The sequence below is a fragment of the Amblyomma maculatum genome, chromosome 5, assembly GCF_055883805.1.
Source record: "Amblyomma maculatum isolate TAMU_Amacu chromosome 5, ASM5588380v1, whole genome shotgun sequence".
NCBI classification, from domain to species: Eukaryota; Metazoa; Arthropoda; class Arachnida; order Ixodida; family Ixodidae; genus Amblyomma; species Amblyomma maculatum.
Window position 1 is genome coordinate 108,209,024 of NC_139348.1, and position 20,302 is coordinate 108,229,325.

Below are 20,302 nucleotides of genomic sequence, written 5' to 3' on the forward strand. Positions count from 1 at the left end.
CTCCTATAGTCGACGCAGAATCTGAGTGCTCCGTCGTTTTTAGCGACCAGCACAACTGGTGACGCCCATGGGCTTGTGGACGGCTGGATCACATCATCGCGGAGCATTTCATCAACTTGCGCCCGAATAGCCTCTCGTTCTTTCGGCGATACTCGGTAGGGGTGTTGGCGGATAGGGCGCTCGGTGGGATCAACTATAATTCGATGTTTGGTTACGGACGTCTGTTTCACTTTGGAAGTGACGGCAAAGCAGTCACGGTAAGTCTCCAGAATTGCTTGAAGGCGGCGTTTCTGGGTAAGAGACAAAGCGGGATTCACGTCAGTTAGAACAGTATGTCCAGTGGTCTCGGGAGGGTTCTCGTTGGCCAGCGAAAGGGCGCAATGGGCGGATGGCGCACTGACTTCGTCAAAATAAGCGATAGCTGTACCTTGCGGTAAATGGCGGTATTCGGCACTAAAGTTTGTTAAAAGCAGTTCAGTTCGTTTACTTTTCAAGGCGAAGACCCCCCGAGCAACGCAGACTTGTAGGCTCAACAATAAATTCACGTTCGTTTCCGCGAGGCCTTGAAAGGCGGGGGGGTTGTCGCACTGCACTGTAACAAACATGCTGGTGCGTGGAGGTAGAGTGACATGGTCGTCACACACTCGGAAAACTGGCCTGTCTGTGTAGTCGTCGCTGTGCTGTCTGTACTCGTCGGAAATTGTGCGGTGAGTGGAAAACGTCACCATGAAGTTACGGAGGTCGATGATTGCGTCGTTTTCTCTAAGAAAATCAAGGCCGAGAATCAGGTCCTTGGAGCACTCTGCTAGCAAAACAAAGCAGCACGAGAAAGTTACGTGGTTAATCTCGACGCGAGCGGTGCACACTCCGAGCGGCGTTACCACGTGCCCTCCGGCTGTCTTTATCGGGGCTCCGTGCCAAGGAGTCAGGACTTTTCGCAGAATGGTAGCAAGACCATGACTCATAACGCAAAAATCAGCGCCGGTATCTACAAGGGCAGTCGTGTTGTGGTTATCAACGACGATCGGTATTTCGGCGGAATGTAGCTCACCGTCGACAAAGTGCGGCTTGTCAGGGATCGTCGGGCTGACGGGTCGTTCGTTGCGTCGAATTACGGCGTCGAAGGTAAGCCTCTGTGATCGTCGGGAGGTCGTCGGACTCGTTGGTCGTGCGGTGCGTCGATTGGGGGCGTCCGAGGAAAGCTTCGGCGATCGTCGAAAACTGGTCGAATTGTTGATCGGAGCGAAGGGTCGGAGGTCGGTATGTGTGATCGAATCGGTGAGCGGAGGATGTTGGTCGTAATGTCCATCGACGGCGGCCCTACCCCCGAGGGTCGCCGTCTTCAGTTTTCCCGGTGCGGACTTGGGGACTGCCTGAGGAAAGAACGGCGGCTAGTTGAAAACTGTCTCGGCGGTGGTGACCTGGACTGGCGTCGCTGGAGGGACGCAGGTGGGACGTGATCGCTGAGGTATTGAGAGAGAGAGATATATTTTAATGGCAACAGGAGATGTCTGCCTGGTGGTAAGCCTAGCATGCTACTCCTGATGAGGGTTGAGGGATGAGGGTGACAGAGTGTGGGAGGGGAAGGGGAAATAAATGAGAAAAAAAGAGAATCGGTGTCGCACACTTTCACACGCACATAAGCACACACAGATGAGTTTTAAAGGGTATTGATCAACCCTGTGTCCTTAAGAAAAGTTAACTTTCACACGCACATAATCACACACAGATGAGTTTTAAAGGGTATTATCCAACCCTGTGTCCTTCAGAAAAGTTAGTAAGGCCTTGGTAGCTCGCGCAGCAGACGATTCGTCGCACCAATGACCCAGGACATGTTCAAGGCGCAAGGCTAGGAGGATAATTCAGACACACACGTCGATGACGTTGTCCATGCTGAGGTACTGGTCAATATTCCGAGGTCGTTCGCCATAGCGCGGCCGAGGGGCATCCGGGGAAAATCCGCGCAAGCCCATCCGACGGTACGGGCAGTGGCGCAGAACGTGACCGGCTTCGCCGCAGTGGAAGCACAAAGGCAGATTGTTCGGCGTGCGCCACGCGTGTGCTTTGCGAACGGGTGGTCGAGGTTCAGGCACACCAGTCGAAACTGGATATTGCGGTGGAGGACGTGCGGAAGGAGCAGGGTTGCAGGGTGCCAATTGTTCAGGCGCAGGGGTACGCAACACGTCGCTGTACGTCATGATCTGTGGTGCAGGCGGCTGGGGTGTCGGTACTGATGGCACTGCTTGGCGGAGCTCTTCGCGCACCATATCCGAGATGCCCCCAACACGTGGATGTTGTCCGAGAAAGGGCAGCTTTTGCAGCTCTTCGCGCACGATGCTTCGGATAAGTTCGCGAAGGGCTTCCCTGTCGTTTCTGGCCATTGGCAAGCGGAAGACTACGGCAGCGATGTTCGCAGAGCGATCAAAGTGTGCAAATCGCTGATTCAAGGCACGCTCGATGCTTGTTGCTTCTTTCGTAAAATCAGCAACAGTACGTGGAGGGTCACGTACAAGGCCAACGAACAGCTGCTCCTTGACGCCTTGCATAAGGTAGCGCACCTTCTTTACCTCCGACATGGACGGATCCGCCCGGTTGAAAAGGCGAGTCATTTCTTCGACAAACACAGCGGCGCTTTCATTAGGCCGCTGTGCTCGGGACTGTGGAGCGAGTTCGGCCATCTATTTTCTTGTATCGTTGCCGAATGTTGCGAGCAGCTGCCGCCGGAAATCCTGCCAGGTGAAAATGGTAGCCTCATGGTTTTCGAACCACATCTTGGCGGCGTCTTCTAGTGCGAAATAAACATTCTGCAATTTTCGCTCCTCGTCCCACGCATTAAACACAGCGACCCGGTCGTAGCTGGTCAGCCAGTCCTCAACGTCTTCGAACTTGTCGCCATGAAACGGCGTGGGCATACGTGGAGTATGGCAGATCAGCTGCTGGGCACTCACGGGAAGCTGAGTGGTGGTCTGAATTGCCGCTGTAGTCATCGTGGTTCGCGGTGGGGAAACAAGAGGACCACACTCGGGTGCTAAGCCTCTCAAGCGACGGCTCGCCTTGTGCACAGGTGTCGTGTCCACGGTATGTAGATGGGCGTAGGGGGCAGCCAGAGGCTCTTCGTACATGGGATCTACCCCGCACCTCCACCAAAAATGTCACAGAAGCCAGTGAAACTGGTTCAGCAGGTTTACTTAGGACTAAGTAAAAGCACCGGCAAGATCAGGCACGGAACTGACTGGCGGGCGAGCGCGTGACAGTCTCCCGAGCTCGCCACATGGCGGCGCCAGTAAGATAACATTGCGGCAATATTGTGCGATGCATATTTTTGTAGTGCAGTAATTTTGAAGATTAAAAAGAGTTTCAACAGGAAAATGTAGAGCATGGTGTAAAATTAGAAAATCAATTAGAGTTCCAGAGGTGTGTTTCTTCCTTTTACCTGTGTTTTATTTATTTATTTTTATCTATCTCCCTCGAAAGTGCGACACCCTCTGCCGACAGCTCCTGCTGACAATGATGAGGCATTGAAGGTTTTAGTCTTAAAATCTTGTTTAGCTACCGCGTGCACACGTGAACGAGCTCTTATTCCTCTCAGTCCTGGTTTTTTATTTTCTTTACAGATTTTTTATTGCATTTTTTATCTTGTTTAGGGCATAAATACAACCCCCCCCCCCCCCCTAAAAAAACAAAAAAACAAATCAACTTCATAACGTCAGTACTTACCGAATTACAAGCGTGGTGTTGAAACCGTACATTAGGACCGAGAGGACATAAATCGTAAAAAGTTAAAAAAAAGAAATGCAAAGAATGTATAAACTAAAGTTAGTATAAGCGCATACGTAAAGAAATTATACAAAACAAATGTAAATGATAATAACAAAGTAATCAATACCATTGGCAAGGAATGACAAAGGTGGGAAAGAATGTTATCAATATTACAGAAACAACTACAATACAAAATAACATGAAGACAAATTTATCATGAAAGGGCATAACATATCGGACAGTAATCATCAGCGATAAAAAAATAATAGAAGAAAAAGACAACGGAAAATGTTCAGAGTGCTAACGCAGTTAGTAAATAGCGCTTCATTGATTGATGAAATGAGCTTGATTTGCGTAGTAATTTATAGTGAGCGGGCAAAGAACTTCATATGAATATTGCTGAAAAAAACACTAACTGCTTACCTTAATTAGTACACGTGTGGAAAAAGTAGGTTGCTATGTACTGAAAATCCTATGTTTGTGTTTGACAGGAGAAAAGGGTCGAAGCATTCTAGTTTGAGTTGATTATTACGAACGCGATTATAGGCAGGAATAAATTGGCCTCAAGTTGAAGGTCGAAAGGAAGAATGTTTAGAATATTGTATTCATGTAAAGTTGTCGATCTGAATGGGGCAAAAGTGATTATACGGATTATTTGATTTTCAAATGACGAAGGCACGAAAGGTGAGTGTTGAAGGTATTTCTGTAGTCCCCATCCTAGCATCCTTCCTGCGGAAAAGTACATGTGCCCACACGACGAGAATGAAACGCTATTAAGGAGTATTGGCGAAACATAACATGTCGTGAAAAAGAGGCAGCTTCTTGGCATCGATACCCAAAAGCGATAAACGTAGCAATCTTTATTCTTTCCTTTTTTTGGCCCTACTTTACATAAAAAATGGCAAAATCTCATAAGCCCCGAAGAAACAATTGTTATTCTATACCTCGTATGGTAGGATGGGTACAAACAGCTCTCATGGCATCAGTGATATCCTTCAGCGGATAACCGGACTCACATGCGTTCACGAAGACACGGAGGTTCTGCAGCGCGTAAGGATTATGAGAAAAGCTGAAACACTTAACGTCAAAATAGCTTACAGCGGCTTCATAGCATTCGGTGCTTTTCGACTCTCCGTACGATGACAAGAGCGACTTCGCGATACCTTCCTTTTCTCGAGCAATGAGCGTTGCAATCTCAGCAATCTTCCTTTCGAGGAACGCTCTGTTATTCTTGGTCAGCTGAAGCTTTTGTTGTAAAAATTTCTTAGCGATTGGGTCTGTGTTCTTCTCAATCTTGTTCGATAGAACGATGATCGGCACATCACGGTTAGATGCCGAATCATATGGCAATTTCTGCCGCTTGAGTGGTTTTGGCTTCTTTCTACCGAGAAACTTGCTGACTTGAATTTTTCCTATGCTAAGAGTGCCGTACTCCATGACGTGACTCTCTTTTGTCCCTTTCTTGACATGCGCGAATTGGTTATGCAGACTTGTCGCAATCTGATCGGTTTCTTCAGCATACTCCATCCACTTTACACTGTACTCGTTGCCTAGAAACACATTCCTGTAGCTGTCCCAGTAACAAGAGTAAGAATTCTGGTGAGGCTTGGCTGACGTGACGGCATACACGTTAAGGTCGCTCGGAAGGCGGGCATCGAAGAGGGAACCAGAAAAAGAAGCCTCGACGTAGATGGCCATCCGGTGATACCTTTGTGCCCTGTGCAATTTCCAGATTGTTTTAATGAGCTGACTTCCTTTCAGGGCGCCTCCGTTGGGAAAATCGAGGAGGCCAGGCCCTCCATGGCCGGAGAAGAAAATAAAGATGTTGTCGAGGCGGTTGCTGGCGATTACCTTTCCGCTGCCACCGTCCACAGGCACACCTTGAAGTATTTGAAGGAAGTTGTTCGGAGTAACCAGGTCACCTGTGTAGTCCATCGGAACACCCTCGTAGACGTTGGGTCCTTCAGGGTGGTTAAGTATTACCCCAGGCGTAGGGTTTTCTGTGTTGTTGGCGATGTCGTCGTACATCATGACAACAATTCGTTCATCGCGTATTCCACGGGAGCGTAGCAGCTGGTAGGCATGACAGATGTCGGCTTGATGCCGGTAGTTCAAGTAAGTTTTAGATCCGGCCACAAGAATAGCCCACTGTTTCGGTGGGGTGGTAACACGGTTTGGTTTTGAGTTGAAAAAATCCGCATCTGATAGACCGGCAAATGCGACCTCAAACACAACTAAAAGCACCAAAAATATCCGCGTCATTTTGATCATTGCTTTCTTGCTAACGGCATACACTTCGCTCGTCGAAAGCCTTTTTATAGTTGTCCCACAATATCGGTGTGACGCACGTACACGCCCACCACTTGTTAATGCACATGGCGTAATAAAAGACAGACAGGAGTTATCTTGTTTTACGCAAGGCGAACTCCTATCAAGGACCGGGAACAATGGTCTCGATACCTGGGCTCATCTCATGACTGCAATAAGTTCCCCCTGAAGATGCTTACTGCGGACTGACTTGTCAGCGGTTTAAGTAAAAGTCTCCAAATATATGCAGGATCATCCCAAAACGAGCCGTCGGGCTGGGAACCTTAAACATATATCTCGTCTCTCAAAATACTCCCGAATTATTGCGGATTCGGATAACGAGGACTCCAGCCCCGCACCTACTTCAGGTGCCGGCTCCGGGGTGGCGTCTGTACTAGTCTCACTAAATATCACTCATGGCGGGACAGCCTAACCAGCAGCCCCTCCCCCCCAAATCATGTCAATAATTATTGGTAAACGCAATGGAATGTAGGGGCTTCAGGAACCGCCAAAAACGCGCGAGTCTACGTCTCTACTTAGAAACACTCGAAACTGCCCGGCGTAGTCGCCCTCCAGGAGCCAGGAGCGGCGGCCAAATTAACAAACTACACGACGTTCCAGCGAGACCCCTCGTCCTGTCTGTTCGTACACAAATCATACACGGCCACAGAAGTGGATCTAGACCTAACACTTCCCTATTCGTATGTCATGGTAACGATCTTACCCCTCCGCTGCTCAGATCCTCCCATGCACATACTGAACATATACTGCTGCCCCAAACTAAAGCGAGTGACGTTCGCCGACATCTTTAGCCGTGCGCTGAAGACAGCGGGTCGAGACCCCCTCCTGATATTGGGTGACTTTAATGCCCCCAGTGAGCCGTGGGGGTACCGTAAAGAGGAGGTGCGAGGACGCAAACTGGCGGAGCTTGTGTCCACACAGACCCTGTTTACCCAACACGCGTAGGTAACTCCGTGACGCGGGACACGTGTCCGGATCTTACCTTCACTCGCAACATACGACACGCAGACTGGGGTAACACCGAGGAAACTCTCGGCAGCGACCACTGCCTTCTTAATACCACGATCTACACACGCCCCCTCAAGTGTCCTACCACACAAGCCCACATCCCTAATTGGACTACCTTCCGACAAAATTTTCCCGCCGCTACCAACATTGCCATAGCAGAGCAAGGGTACACCAACTGGTCCCGGTCACTGATGTTACACCTTCGCACACATGAAACACAGATCCAGCTCACAGAGGCAATAACGGAAGGGAATAATCACCTCATTCACCTCTGGGAAGTTCGCCGCAGCCTTACACGCCGCTGGCGTCGCCAGAAACACAACCGCAAACTTAAAGAACGTATTGCCGATATCACCCACCGAGCCGCTGAGTACGCGCCCCAGCTCGCTGACTCGAACTGGGTGGATCGTTGCAATACAGCGGCCCGACAAATGTCTAGCCGTAATACATGGAGGCTCTTTCGAGCTCTCATCAATCTTACGCAGACCCGCACCGAAACTCAAAAACATTTACCCCGAGCAATCCACTCCTTTAAAGGCAACGCTATGCAGCTGGCACAATCTCTCCGGGACCGCTACTTGTGCACAGCTCAAGACCCCCGAGGATCGGTCTACCCCTACGCAGGCAAGAACTCGGAGCTGGACAAACCTTTCCAGCTTCACGATCTTCGGGCCAGTCTAGTCAAAATGAAGAGAGGCACCGCGCCTGGTCGGGACAAGGTCACCGTCAAGCTTTTGGCGAACCTGTCTGACTCGACGTACCAGTGCCTACTCGAATACATTAACGCAGTCTGGACAGGGGAAGCCCCCTTACCCATCGATTGGAAAATGGCGCTTGTGACTTTCATCCCGAAAGCTGGCAAACCAATAGACACGCATAACCTTCGCCCCATCTCTCTCACCTCCTGTGTGGGCAAACTAATGGAGACTATGGTGCGTGATCGGCTATCCGAGTATCTTGAACACAGGCACACTTTCGCGGACACCATGTCCGGATTTCGCCCACACAGATCCGCACAGGATGTCCTTCTCCAACTTAACAGAGAAATTCTCAACCCATTCGAACGCCCCCACAATGACCGGGTTGTACTCGCCTAGACTTAAAAGGCGCTTTTGATAACGTCACACACGAAGTCATACTGACCCATCTAAGTGAAACACACTGTGGCAGCAATACGTTCAATTATATAAGACAATTCCTTACAGGCCGACAATCATACATCAAAATACAAGACAAAGAGCACGGACCATTTATGCTCGGCACGCGGGGCACACCTCAGGGCGCAGTTCTGTCTCCGCTGCTTTTTAACATTGCCATGATGCGTCTGCCGGCCCAGCTGGCTGAGGTCGAAGGCGTGCAGCACGCGCTCTACGCCGACGACATCACCCTATGGGCAACGCAGTGCAGTTTGGGCGACATTGAAACCTGCCTGAAAACAGCGGCGAGCATAGTGGACCGCTATGCCCGGCGCTGTGGTCTTCAATGTTCCCCCCAGAAATCACAGTTTGTGCATATCCGCCCCTCTCGGAGATGCAGTACAAAAATCTCGCTGTCGCTTGCGAGCGGTCCAATTCATGAATCAAAAGAGATCAGAGTACTCGGTCTCTTCATTCATCACCAAAGACGCCCTGACACAACACTAGCCAAGCTCCGCCAGGTGGGGGACCAGGTGGGCCGTATGGTCTGCCGGGTGTCTAACAAACGCGGGGGGTTGCGAAGTAAGGATGCCTTGCGGCTGGCAAACGCCTTCGTAACCAGTCGAATCCTGTATTCGACTCCTTACCTCCACTTGCGGAAGCACGAGGAGGATACCCTTGAGGTGATCCTCCGAAAAATCATGAAACGTGCCCTCGACCTCCCAATCTCCACCTCCAACAGTCGGCTCATGGCCCTAGGGGTGGTGAACACTTTCAGGGAGCTTCGGGGAGCACATTTGATGAACCAATATACCCGCCTCACACAGACAGTGTCGGGTCGCCGCCTTCTTGCCCGGCTGAACATTCAACATAAACAGTTCACAGAGGAGAGGCTTCGCATCCCAGAACTCTGGAGACGCGCCCTCAGAGTGCGGCCTCTCCCTGCCAACATGTCACGAAAAGACCATAATGGGTGGCGCCTGGCGCGGGAGGAAGCCTTAGCCCGCCATTATGGCAACAAATCAGGTGTGTTCTACATGGATGCCTCGGGCCCCCATCCGGGGGGCTGGTACACGGCCGCTGTCGTTCACAACGGGAACACAGTCGATGGCCTTACATTCAAGGCCAAATCTATAACACACGCTGAAGAGGTAGCCATTGCACTCGCCGCCTCAGACCACACTTCTAAATATATCATCACCGACTCACGAGGGGCTTGCCGGAACGTCGCCCAAGGGTGGACCACTCCCTTAGCCTATAGAATATTTCAAAATTGCGCGTGCCGATATCTCGTCTGGGCTCCTAGCCACCAGGGTCTTGCAGGGAACGAAGCAGCTGACGCAGCCTCCCGCGCGTTTTCTCTCCGGGCAGTTTCCTCGGGACTCGAATCGGCTGAGGACATCGATTCCAATCCGGCCTACACATTCAAAGATATTGTAATTTTTTATCAAAACTCGCATCGCAAATACCCTAACCCCTGCAAAGGGTTAGGAAAAGCGAACGAGAGGCTGCTCCTGCGCCTCTTCACTAACACAATGCTGTGCCCGGCAGTACTTAAACATTTTGACTCACAATTCACTGGACGGTGCCAGTACTGTGGGGAGGTGACTGACACCTACCACATGGCATGGGCCTGCCAACAAAACCCATCCCTTCCCCCCATCTCTAACCCTTCCCGGAAGGACTGGGAGCCGACCCTGCTCGGCAGCTGCGACCTACAGGCCCAAAGGGCCTTAACGCGGCGTGCCCGGGCGGCGGCAACCGCCAATGGGGTCCTTGACTAGGGTCTCCACCCAGTATTATAAGGCCGAAGCCCTTAAGGCTCCGCGTCAAACCTCCCAATATGAAATAAACGTTTTCACCACCACCACCACCACTCCAGAAAAACGATGAAGCCGACCAACACGTACTCCTTGCATATTCCGATAATTATTCTAGGGGAATACGAGGGTTGATCGACGCTGAGTGTACAACTGCGTCCATTGTGGCTCCTCCGCATTAAGCGAGACAATCGACATAGAGAAACCTAATTCTTGTGTGGGTGCAGCACACTTTGTGACAGGTACGTTGCTTGTGTCGTGACCTAAGTGTTAGTGAAAACGTAGGAACTAAGAATTGCGAGCTGTTAACTATATTTCTGATTTGCAGGGACGGGGTGGGATTTGTCTGGTAAACTTATTCCAGACAAGTCTCCATTGGACCTCTTTGGTTATCCACTTCTGGTAGCCCGCAGTATGACCCCTGATCGGCCGAGTGCAGAGCCAGTCGTTCGTTTATTTCTTTTTGTTTTTATTTTTTCGGGTCGCTCCTCCCACTGCCGTTTGCTGCCAGAACGTGTTCGTGTTTCTCTGACTGGGCGGTTTCGGGCTTCTCGAAGGCTGCCAGTTCACCAGGACGATTTTGTTGTGGCAGCGCTGGGCTGCGCTCAAACAGCTCGCCGACGGCGCACAGGTGAAATGGAAGTGGGGAGCATGCATCGCCATTTTTACATGGGCTAAAACGACCGTGGTTTTTCATGCGACGTTTTGTTCGATCTCGAGGGCCGCGCAGGTGGATTTTTTCAGCTGGTCCACGATTCACATCATCTCTGACGTTATTTGCAACTTCCACTGTTTACTTAGTTCGTGTTGGTATGACAAGATATCTCTTCTCGCCTCTTACAAGCGCAATACTGCGCACTTAGTTAATTGAGATTCGCATAATATACATCATCTGTCAGGTCCTTAGTCTCTGTTTATTTTACGATGCAGTTCTAGAGCATGGTTACGGATACGAGCCGCCAGAAAGTGACGCGCATTAATGCATGATCATCGGAAGCGTGTGCCGCAAGAGCGGGTATGTGGCCTCACTTTCCTGCACTGAAAAAGGGGACGTGATTTGAAAAACGCTCATATATATTTGATAAGTACCATATGCATGCAATCAGCTCCTCTCACTTGATTGATTAAAGAGAAAATCTTCCCGATGTGAGCCGCATCATTCACGCACGTCCACACGCAAGCCCGGATGGTCACGCCTTTTATGCGAGCGCTTGTTGTCCGCAGTGAGAGCGCAGCACACAGGCGCCAGAAGCTGCTTTGGTGCCAGCTCCACTGTGTAATGAATTCAAATCAGCTGTAAGCAGCTAAGCGTTTAGTAACGGTGTAAAGGCTTCCACGAGATAAAGCAGCAAGCCACCAGTACGCTACAACTTAAGCGCCGGGCCCTCGACAGCTGTAGTTGTAGCATACTGGTCGTTTGTTGCTTCTTGCATAACCAACGGTGAGGGTGCGCGGGTTTTATTTGGGTATTATGAGATTCGTGATAAAGATTCAATCAGTTGCTCTATTCATATGTCAACGTTATGCATGCATTACGGCGGACGACAGACGTACTACATTTGGGCGCCGGTTTAACGTCAAATGATCCCCTTTCCCCCCGCTCTGCTGCCATGCCCGGCAAAACGTGGGCGTTCGGGATTCGTGGTGTCGCACAGTACACCAATATCTTGCTTTAACTGATAACCCCTGCGAGGGGTTACACCTGAGTCATAGTTCTGTGATCCTGCGCCTAGTAGACAGACGCGGCATGTCGAAAACTTCGCGCGAAATTCCTCAAATACAGCCCCAAATGAAAAACAATTTAAAGCGTACGCGTAGTTTTAAAGACCTCTCGAATGCCTCGTGTACGCTTCATTATAAGGCCTCGCACCATGCGTGCCTTCATAGCCGTAGCCGACGTAGAAACTATGTGGCAGTCCTGCAGTCCGCCCTTTGGACGAGTTCTTTCATATGACGGGGTTCTCTTGCAAAAGTTGTAAACAATTATGTGCTGAATGGTATGGACATCAGCAACACCGAGGCTTGAAAACTGAATTCTTCAGGTGCAAATAATTTTGGTACATGATCTCCATTGTGATTATGCGGGTATGTGTCGAAGAGCTATGAATGGTTACGAGAGGCTTTATGGTGCGGCATGCGTACTTTCTTCAGTATGTACGCGCGATTGTATGCCGATTGCCACGCTCCTCTCCCACATCCACCTGCCATTTTACACCCTCTGCTCTAACCAGACCGACCATTGGATTGTGTTGGCAATGATGTTAATGAGGCTCTGGCTTAATCAGCCGCTGAGAATCATTGGATAGTGGCCGCCGTTGATCCCCTTACTCGCTAAGCGGAAGACGCCACACTTCCGGCTGCCACCTTAACTGATATCGCATAATTGCTTTCTCTGAAACTTCATTTTGCACACGGCGCGCCCCCATAGAGAAACAGACTTACGTAAAGAGCGGACACTAGTCATTTCGCCTCCGAGCGAGAAGGGTTTGACCATCCGCGAGGCAGCATGGCGATGAACGCTTCCACTTCACCTCAAAGGTAGACAGATGATACATACACCGGATTGCATCAGAGTCCCCTTTCCTTGCCCTTTCCATATGAATGTTAAGTCTGCGCCGGTCATGTGCCGCAGGGTACACTCACCTTAGTACGCTCTTCAATGCGTCGCCTCTTCTTGCTGGTAACTTGTTTCTCTTTGTCTGCAGGAATAATTTTGATGTTTTTTAAGCTGAAAACGCGTTTAGCAAGTCATTTGTTGCACTGCGTGAACGTGTTTTGCACGTGTAACACAGAATAGGAGCCGTGACGCGCTTTTAGTGTGCAGGTACTGTTCGTTTTTGGGTCGTGTTTTTCTGAAGAACATGTGCATTCCGTCCATTGCGTGATTTTCTAACATCACCAATAGTACCTCCGGTTTAAAACGCAAACTTTAGGGGGGGGGGGGGGCTCAAACGAATCATAGCACAGACTTTTATTTGGCACTAGAAGAGCTGTGTAGTCTGCATTTGGGAATTTGGGATCGTTTTGTGAACGATGTTTAGTTCGCTGTATTTCGGTTCGTAAGCATCATTTTTAGAGGCCGTATTCCTTGTCATGGCTACCATTCTCGTTGTGGTCTCAAAAGCGCTGCTGCCTGTTCGTGACCTGCATTTTTGAGGATGTCTGCTACTATTAGTTGCGTGCCGCGGGTTCCCTGTAATACCTTTGTCATAAGGGCAGAGGGCAGGTTTGATCAGATCAGGAGTAAAAACATATTATTGTGATACTACTAAGTATTGAGTGTGTTTAAATTTTTAAACAGCCTATTGCTCAAGGCTGATAAATAGAAATTCCACGCGAGATGTACATGGATCTTTTCCTCCTTACTTGTGTCACGCCGTTCACAACTCATTTTGTGTTGCTCTCACGGGGGATGCTTTAGAGGGATAAACAAGGGTGGGTATGCGCAATTTGTTCTTCGTCACAATGAGCTGGATGCTTGACCGTACCTTCTCCTTGATTGCTCTTTGTAATATGATGCATTTTATAATGTATGTGGTCCAGTATTCTTCTTGTTCAATTCAAAATAAAAGCGCGAGAAATAAATATTTTGTGTGGAACCCATCTCCTATGGGTTCAGCTGAGAAAAGCGGCTAAATTACGTCAAAAAAGTACGCAAAGATCAGCTCCGACTGTATTATTCCAACCTGCATTAACAAAGACCGCTGTGCTTAGGTTCTTTGAGAAGGTTGGCGGCGCTTTTAGCAAAAAGGTTGCGATCCGCAACTTTATTACGTCTGCATGCATTGCATCATTAAAGCGCTATTGCTATCCAAACAAGCACGCGCCTGAAATCTCGGAGGTCGAAATTAGCGGTTTGACCAGCCGCTCGGGGCACTGGCGGCCGTGAAGTAGCTAGGCTGCAGGTCCCTACGGGAGTGTCCGCTCATTACGTATATTTCTCTATGGCGCCACTTCCACTACCTCTGAATTCGTTAAAGCGCTCTTAAATCGATGATAAAGAGCCCAATTTATCACCAGAGCATGCCTGCTTCAAACCATTGGGCTCACAGAGCGCTTCAGTCGAACACTGGGGGATACGCTGTCAAAGAACATCGCCTCCAGTAAGTCGAACTGGGACCAGATTCCACCATTTGGTACGCACGCGTATAACGATGTTGATCAAGTAACTACTGGATTGTTACCTTTCTTTATGTTTTGTGGTGTTTTCCACTCAACATCATCCTGTTCAACGTTCTTGAGATTTCGGTGTAGGAATCTGTTTCGTAACTTGCCAAGCGCGCCTGAAGGATGGCGCCAGCTGACTCGTTCACTGACTTCGGAAGATCAGGACCATAGGAACGGCCGCAGGGACAGCAGTCATTGTGCTCCAGCCTTCCATTCCGGCGCTGAAGTATAGCTCTAGGCGCCGTCGACCTGGTCTTTTCAGCATTTCAATGACAGGTACTAGCGAAATAAGTAGAAACGTTGCATTGGAAGTAAGCTCATTCGACATGTGTTTTCAGATCATAAGTAGCAGCTTTCCAGTATCCCTGAAGAACAAAATATGCAACAGCTGTATCTAAAACATACAAACCTGAGCGCGGAAACGGCCAGGATAAAGAAAAGGGTTTTATTGATTTGCGGACATCGCAGAGAGCCAAAGAAGGGGAAATATTAGATGTAGCATTAGCAGACCGGAATAGTACAGAGTGGATCACGGAACAAACTCAAAGTATTGACAGTCTTATTGAAATCAAGAAGAAAGGGGCATGAACAGATAATGGAATGAAAAGGGAAGATGAGAGTAACAAACTAGATTGCAAGGGAAGGCAAGCGTAGACGGGGCGGCAGAAAGTTGTGTGGGAGGATGAGATCAAGAAGTTTGTGAGGACCAAGTGGATACAGCTGTTACAGGACCGGGGTACCTGGCAGGATATGGGTGAGGCCTCTGCCTTTCCGTTGGTATACTCCGCTGCTGGCGATGACTAATCATCTGCTCGCAAATGAAACAAGAGAAGAGAAATACAACGATATGCCATTGTTTTCGCCAGCGCATTCATTTCGTGAGTATCGATAAAGCGACGTCGGTATCCCCGTAAGCACGTACTGCGCTGATTTGCCGACGAGGAACTACGACACTGCTCTAAGGCTGCGTATCTAAGGGGTTCAATTATGCCTTTAACATTTGTCCAGCTTCTCATGTGCAAAAAGCAAAATCGGTTGTCCCGCCGTTTTAGGTAGCCGAAGGTCAGCACTCCACTATTAAAGTGCAAGAGAGGAACGTGCGATGCTAATAAAGGTATCACGCGAATATAGAAATGTATCCTTCTGGTGAAAAAGAACAGCTTACTGCAGCTATTAAAGTGGTAAATGTTTCACTTTATTCACATTACCACATCTTTATATATCGCGCTATATACGTTTGTGGCTGTGACAGAAACTTCGTTTATGTCAAGGAACAAGATCACTTCGAAACAGGGCAACGAATCGAAAATAAGTCAATGAAGACATCTATTTACCCAGTGACAGACCAAAGTCGGTGTTGTGCTTTGAGCAAACCGCGCTGCGCTTGTAGATAGCGCTTACCTAGGCGATGAAGCGTTACGATCCCACGCACAAGCTTCCGGCCGACTTTCTTACATCCATGCGCAAAAAAACGGGGATATTACCACAATGGCTAACCTGCGGAAATCAGATACTCGATATGGTCATTATCACAAGATACCACTAGAAGCTTTACTATCATTTCACCATTTATTTACCAATTACAAGAGGGAGCTTCTCTTTTATCATACAACAGAAATAGAACAAAAATTGTCAGAGAACAAAATCAAGGAAGCAGAACTCATGATCAGCGACACTTCGAGACATTGCGCTCTGTTGTGCACGTAATGAAGCAGCTGGAGTCTCGTACGACTGATTCCTATGAACGTCATACTGATTTCCTATGTGGCCGTATACTTTACGAACAAAAAAGTAGTTTAACTGCCCTAGGCCTAAACTATCCCTCTGACGGCCTTGTGAGTGCAGGCAGAGTTCATTGCGGAAGTGATATCCCTGAGAGGGTAACCGTGCTCGCATGCGTTCACCAGGACTCGGAGGTTGTACAGAGCGTAGGGATTGGCGTTAAGGCTGAAACACTTGAGGTCGAAGTGGTGCACAGCCGCTTCATAGCAGTCCAAGTTTCGTAGATTTCTTTCAGCAGTTAGCAGCGATGTGACGATACCTTTTTTCTCTCGAGCGACGAATGTGGCAATCTCGGCGACTTTCCTCTCCAGGAATGCCCTGTTACTTAGCGTTTTCTTCAGCTTCTCCTCGAGGTAATTCCTTTCTTTTGTGCTCTGCGCCGTCTGCATTCTCTTCTTCAGCATAGCGATGGGCATATCCCTGCTCGGAATAGGCTCGCATTGCAATTTCTGACTCCTCTTAGCATGAAAATTGCCAACGCCAATATTTGCCATGCTAGCAACACCGTATTGCATGGCATTACTGAATCTTGTCTCTTGTCGGACTTTCTTGTGCTTATTGTCCGCAGTCATGATTGTAACAGTGGCTGGTCGCAGCCTCTTATTTGTGCCTTGGAAATTACTGAGAGGGAGCTCATTGATGCTGATATCACCGTACTGCTGGACATGACTTGTAGTTGTTTCATGCTGCACTACTGTATACTGGTCAAAGATAGTTGTCGCCTTCAAATCGCTTCTTTCCGAGTGCTCAATCCAGTTGACGCTGAAGAAGTCACCAAGGGAAGCCTTCCTGTATTTGTCGACGCAGAATCCGAAAGACTGCTCGAAAGGGTTTGCTGCGGTCATCGCGTACACGTTGAGGCTTTTACGTAGGCTATCTTCGAACATCGATCCTGAGTAACAAGCCTCTACGTAGATTACCATTTTGGCGTACCTTTTCTTTTTGTGCATTTTCTTTATCACATCAATGAATTTCCTCGCAAACAATATACCGTCGGGAAAATCCAAGAGGTGGGAAAAACCATGGCCCGAGAAGAACACGAAGATGTGGTCGTTGGGACCACTGTTGATAACCTTCCTCCCATCACCCCTAGCCTTCCCTTGAAGTACCTGAAGGAAGTTTTCCGATGTCACACTGTCGCCGGTGTAGTGCTTGGGAACCCCCTGGTAGACGTTAGGTCCATCAGGGTGCTGGACAATAACTCCTTTTGTTGGGTTCAGTTCATGGTAAGCGATGTCGTCGTACATCATAACAACGATGCGCTCATCGGGAATACCTTTGCTGTGTAAAAGCTGGTACGCATGGCACACGTCCGCCTGGTGCCGGTAGTTGTCGTATCCCTTGGAGCCAGCCACAAGAAGAGCCCAGATCGTCGGCTGATCATCCACAGCACGGGACGTAGGAGTGGACTCGACCGGCAGAGGTGCAGCTGCAATCACCAGCGCCAACAAAGACAAAAGGAAGGGCGACGACAGTGCCATGATCGCCTCCCGTCGTAAGTGTGAACGCAGGGGTAGAAATCGTTTAAAGTCACCTAAATGGCTTGGTAACCCAGAACAATAGAAGTCCAGTCAGCAAGGGTGTGCTCGTGGGATAGTGCACATCATGCCATATATTGCCCACGGCTTCACAATTCGATGCCCTTATCTCTATACCTCAAATCTAGAGGGCAATGCTAAGGTGCAGCTTCAAGAAGGAAGGATAACGATAGCGCCATGATCGCCTCCATTAGTGATCGTGCTCGTCCGCTCACGCAGAACTCTAACAATCTAAGCAGCCGAGTACAATAGAGGCGCAATCTACGAGGCTGTGCACAGGTGATAATGCGCCTGATGCTGTAGACTGGCATATTTTCCGCGATAGAATGGGCTTATCTCTTAAAAACGAAATATAATGTCCAATACCGAGAAGCAGAAAGAAGAACAACGATACTTTCATCATATTTCTGTATAGCGTGAGAGAATGAAGCCACGCTGTATCCTGCGCAATAAGGGCGTAGACGACTGCAAGATTTACGTACGTTATAGTTGCGCCTTGCGTTTCTCATTAATAGTTAAAATAAGTAATCACGAATGAAGCTGAGTCACATTTCACTATTTGGCATCATTCGCCCAATTTTCGCCAATAATATAGCGTGATCTAAGCTATGTTTATCTACACAAAGTACTTGCCAACATTCACTGTTTCAACATTCTCCCTCTCGTCGTTGAATATGGCTCCCTCCTTTCTCGTGAGCTCCCAGCAGGCATAAGATACAGCGTTTTCTAATGTGCGCTGGCTTGAAATAGTAAAGTGTTAGGAATTGATGTGCGTGTGTTCGAGCAACCTGGACTTCCGCTACTTGTTCTGGTATTCTCGGCCGCCTTCTGCCTTTAGCCTATTTCAGAACCCGGGCTCTGACTCTAAGCCTGGTTCGTGCATTCGTGTCCAGCAGCCAAACATTGTCATTTTCGAGCCACCGTAGCATATTTTAATGCGGAGAGATATGCGGAGGGAGAAATGAGGATAGAAAGTTAACGTGCGGCATGCGTATATCGCTTGTCGTATGACGGGAGCAACAGCAGCTAGGAATAACGAAAAAGTGGAGTATTTTGACCAGTCAGAAGATAAATTTATGCGTCTTTTTATTCTTCTTGTTTTTCCATTGCCCTTTAAGACTGCTACTACTCTCCTTCGAACGCTCATTTTTCACTCCTGCCCTCGCCTTATCCCTGACGATACCCATAGCTTCATAGGCACACAGGGATAAACTGGAAAAGTAAATGCCGTGAGCAGCATTGCTGAAAATGAAAGAAACTTCCATCTCGGGGTGGCTTGTCGCGCAAAAAGATAAGATTTGTTGTGAGCATTGGATATTTAGACAACGCAAAGCTATGATAGCGGTACTGTTGCAGGCTGAGGGGCAATCTTTTCTACACTAGTTCCTCCTTTCGTATAGAAATGTCACGATAGCACGTTATCAATGTACATCTCTGTGAGGAATTGTATAGGTTCAAAAGGAGCCTGAGCAAAATGTGTGCCGTTAGTGACACTTTCGCGAATTATGTGGTTGTGAAGGACACATTATGGGTACCTGAAAGCATGAAATAAGGTTAAAAAATGTATGCAAGAACATAAGTCGCCGCGGTCTTTGCAAACAACGCGAAAACAGGCCGGAAGACTATGGTTCGTCTCCGCCTCGGAGGTAACCGAAGAAAAGCGACACTCCGTGACTTATGCATGAGAAATGCACTCCACGCGTCTCTGGCGGCTTTGGAAATAAAATTTGCGAACAGTAAAATGTCGGATAAACAATAATCGTATTAACAGAGGGGAAATAAAGAACAGCATACCTGCGAAATATGGATGCGAGACTGCGACGAAAATTGGAAACTCCATGAAAGGCGATGGTTTTCAGAGCATATATAAGAAGTGAAAAATCTTTTTGCACTGATTAACCGTGACGATCAGCAGGATGCAGACGTCACTGCTCCTTGTAACTGAGGTTCATGAATGGGTTGAAGATGCACGGCGGATGGTTATGTGATTTCGCCCGGAATCAAATCTATGCTAAATTTGTAATGTACAGCCGCAGTTTGTATCTGCCTTTGATACTTTGTTTCTGATTCAGCGAAAAGCGTCCAGAATATACCCTTAACAAAGATGCTGAGACTTTCTTTGTACGTTGATTGACGCATCTCCTCGCTTGTTTGATATATTTCTAGCCGTATATCAGAGTTGTATAGAATGCTGTGCAGCCCTCTGAAAACGCATGAGTCGGCTATAATGCGTGTTGTCAGCCATTACAATATTTACATACTGTTGACGGACTTCACGTGTGTGGCCTTCATGAATGCATACCTTATACATGTAAGAGTATGTGACTTGCGGGCCAGGCTTAGCTGCTGGTATCTTCTGGTTATGTAGAAAAAATGTCGACAATTCCTCAAGACGAGACAACCTACGTAAAGATAAGGCGAGGTCCGATCAGGAAAATAGAGGCTGGACTTCAGACGTTGTTCGCAGAGGTGTTCAAAATTTTCCCTCCCGGTTGTCATTACATCTACAACAAAAGAAGAGACATCTGGGCGAGTTGGTATGGTGACATGATAGAAAAACAGCGCAAAAGACGTGCGCTCGTCCTGTCCGCTCTTCTCCTCCGTGCACGTCTTTTGCGCTGTTTTTCTATCACATCTACAACCAGCCTCTATGTTATAATCGCGTCGCGCCTGCTATCTACGGCGTAGTAAAAGTGCACGAAGAGCAAATACCGCTTCGTCGAATTCTAAACTCCACACAGTTCCTACTGAGCGAACTCTCCAG

At 48.5% G+C, this 20,302-nt stretch overlaps 1 protein-coding gene and 2 pseudogenes across 1 annotated transcript; 1 reads left to right on the top strand and 2 right to left on the bottom strand.

Annotated features, from left to right (window-relative positions):
* Positions 1-4,692: 4,692 nt before the first annotated feature.
* LOC146189182 (legumain pseudogene) lies at positions 4,693-6,021 on the bottom strand (annotated as a pseudogene).
* Positions 6,022-8,395: 2,374 nt separating this feature from the next.
* LOC146189183 (uncharacterized) lies at positions 8,396-10,015 on the top strand. Its single transcript, XM_084605201.1, has one exon. It carries the CDS (start codon positions 8,411-8,413, stop codon positions 10,013-10,015), a length of 1,605 nt encoding a protein of 534 aa, XP_084461327.1. The 5' UTR covers positions 8,396-8,410.
* Positions 10,016-15,768: 5,753 nt separating this feature from the next.
* LOC146189184 (legumain pseudogene) lies at positions 15,769-17,584 on the bottom strand (annotated as a pseudogene).
* Positions 17,585-20,302: the final 2,718 nt, after the last annotated feature.

What these genes read in the sequence shown, in the direction of transcription:
- LOC146189183 (XM_084605201.1), top strand. Translation starts at nt 8,411, where the DNA reads ATGATGCGTCTGCCGGCCCAGCTGGCTGAGGTCGAAGGCGTGCAGCAC.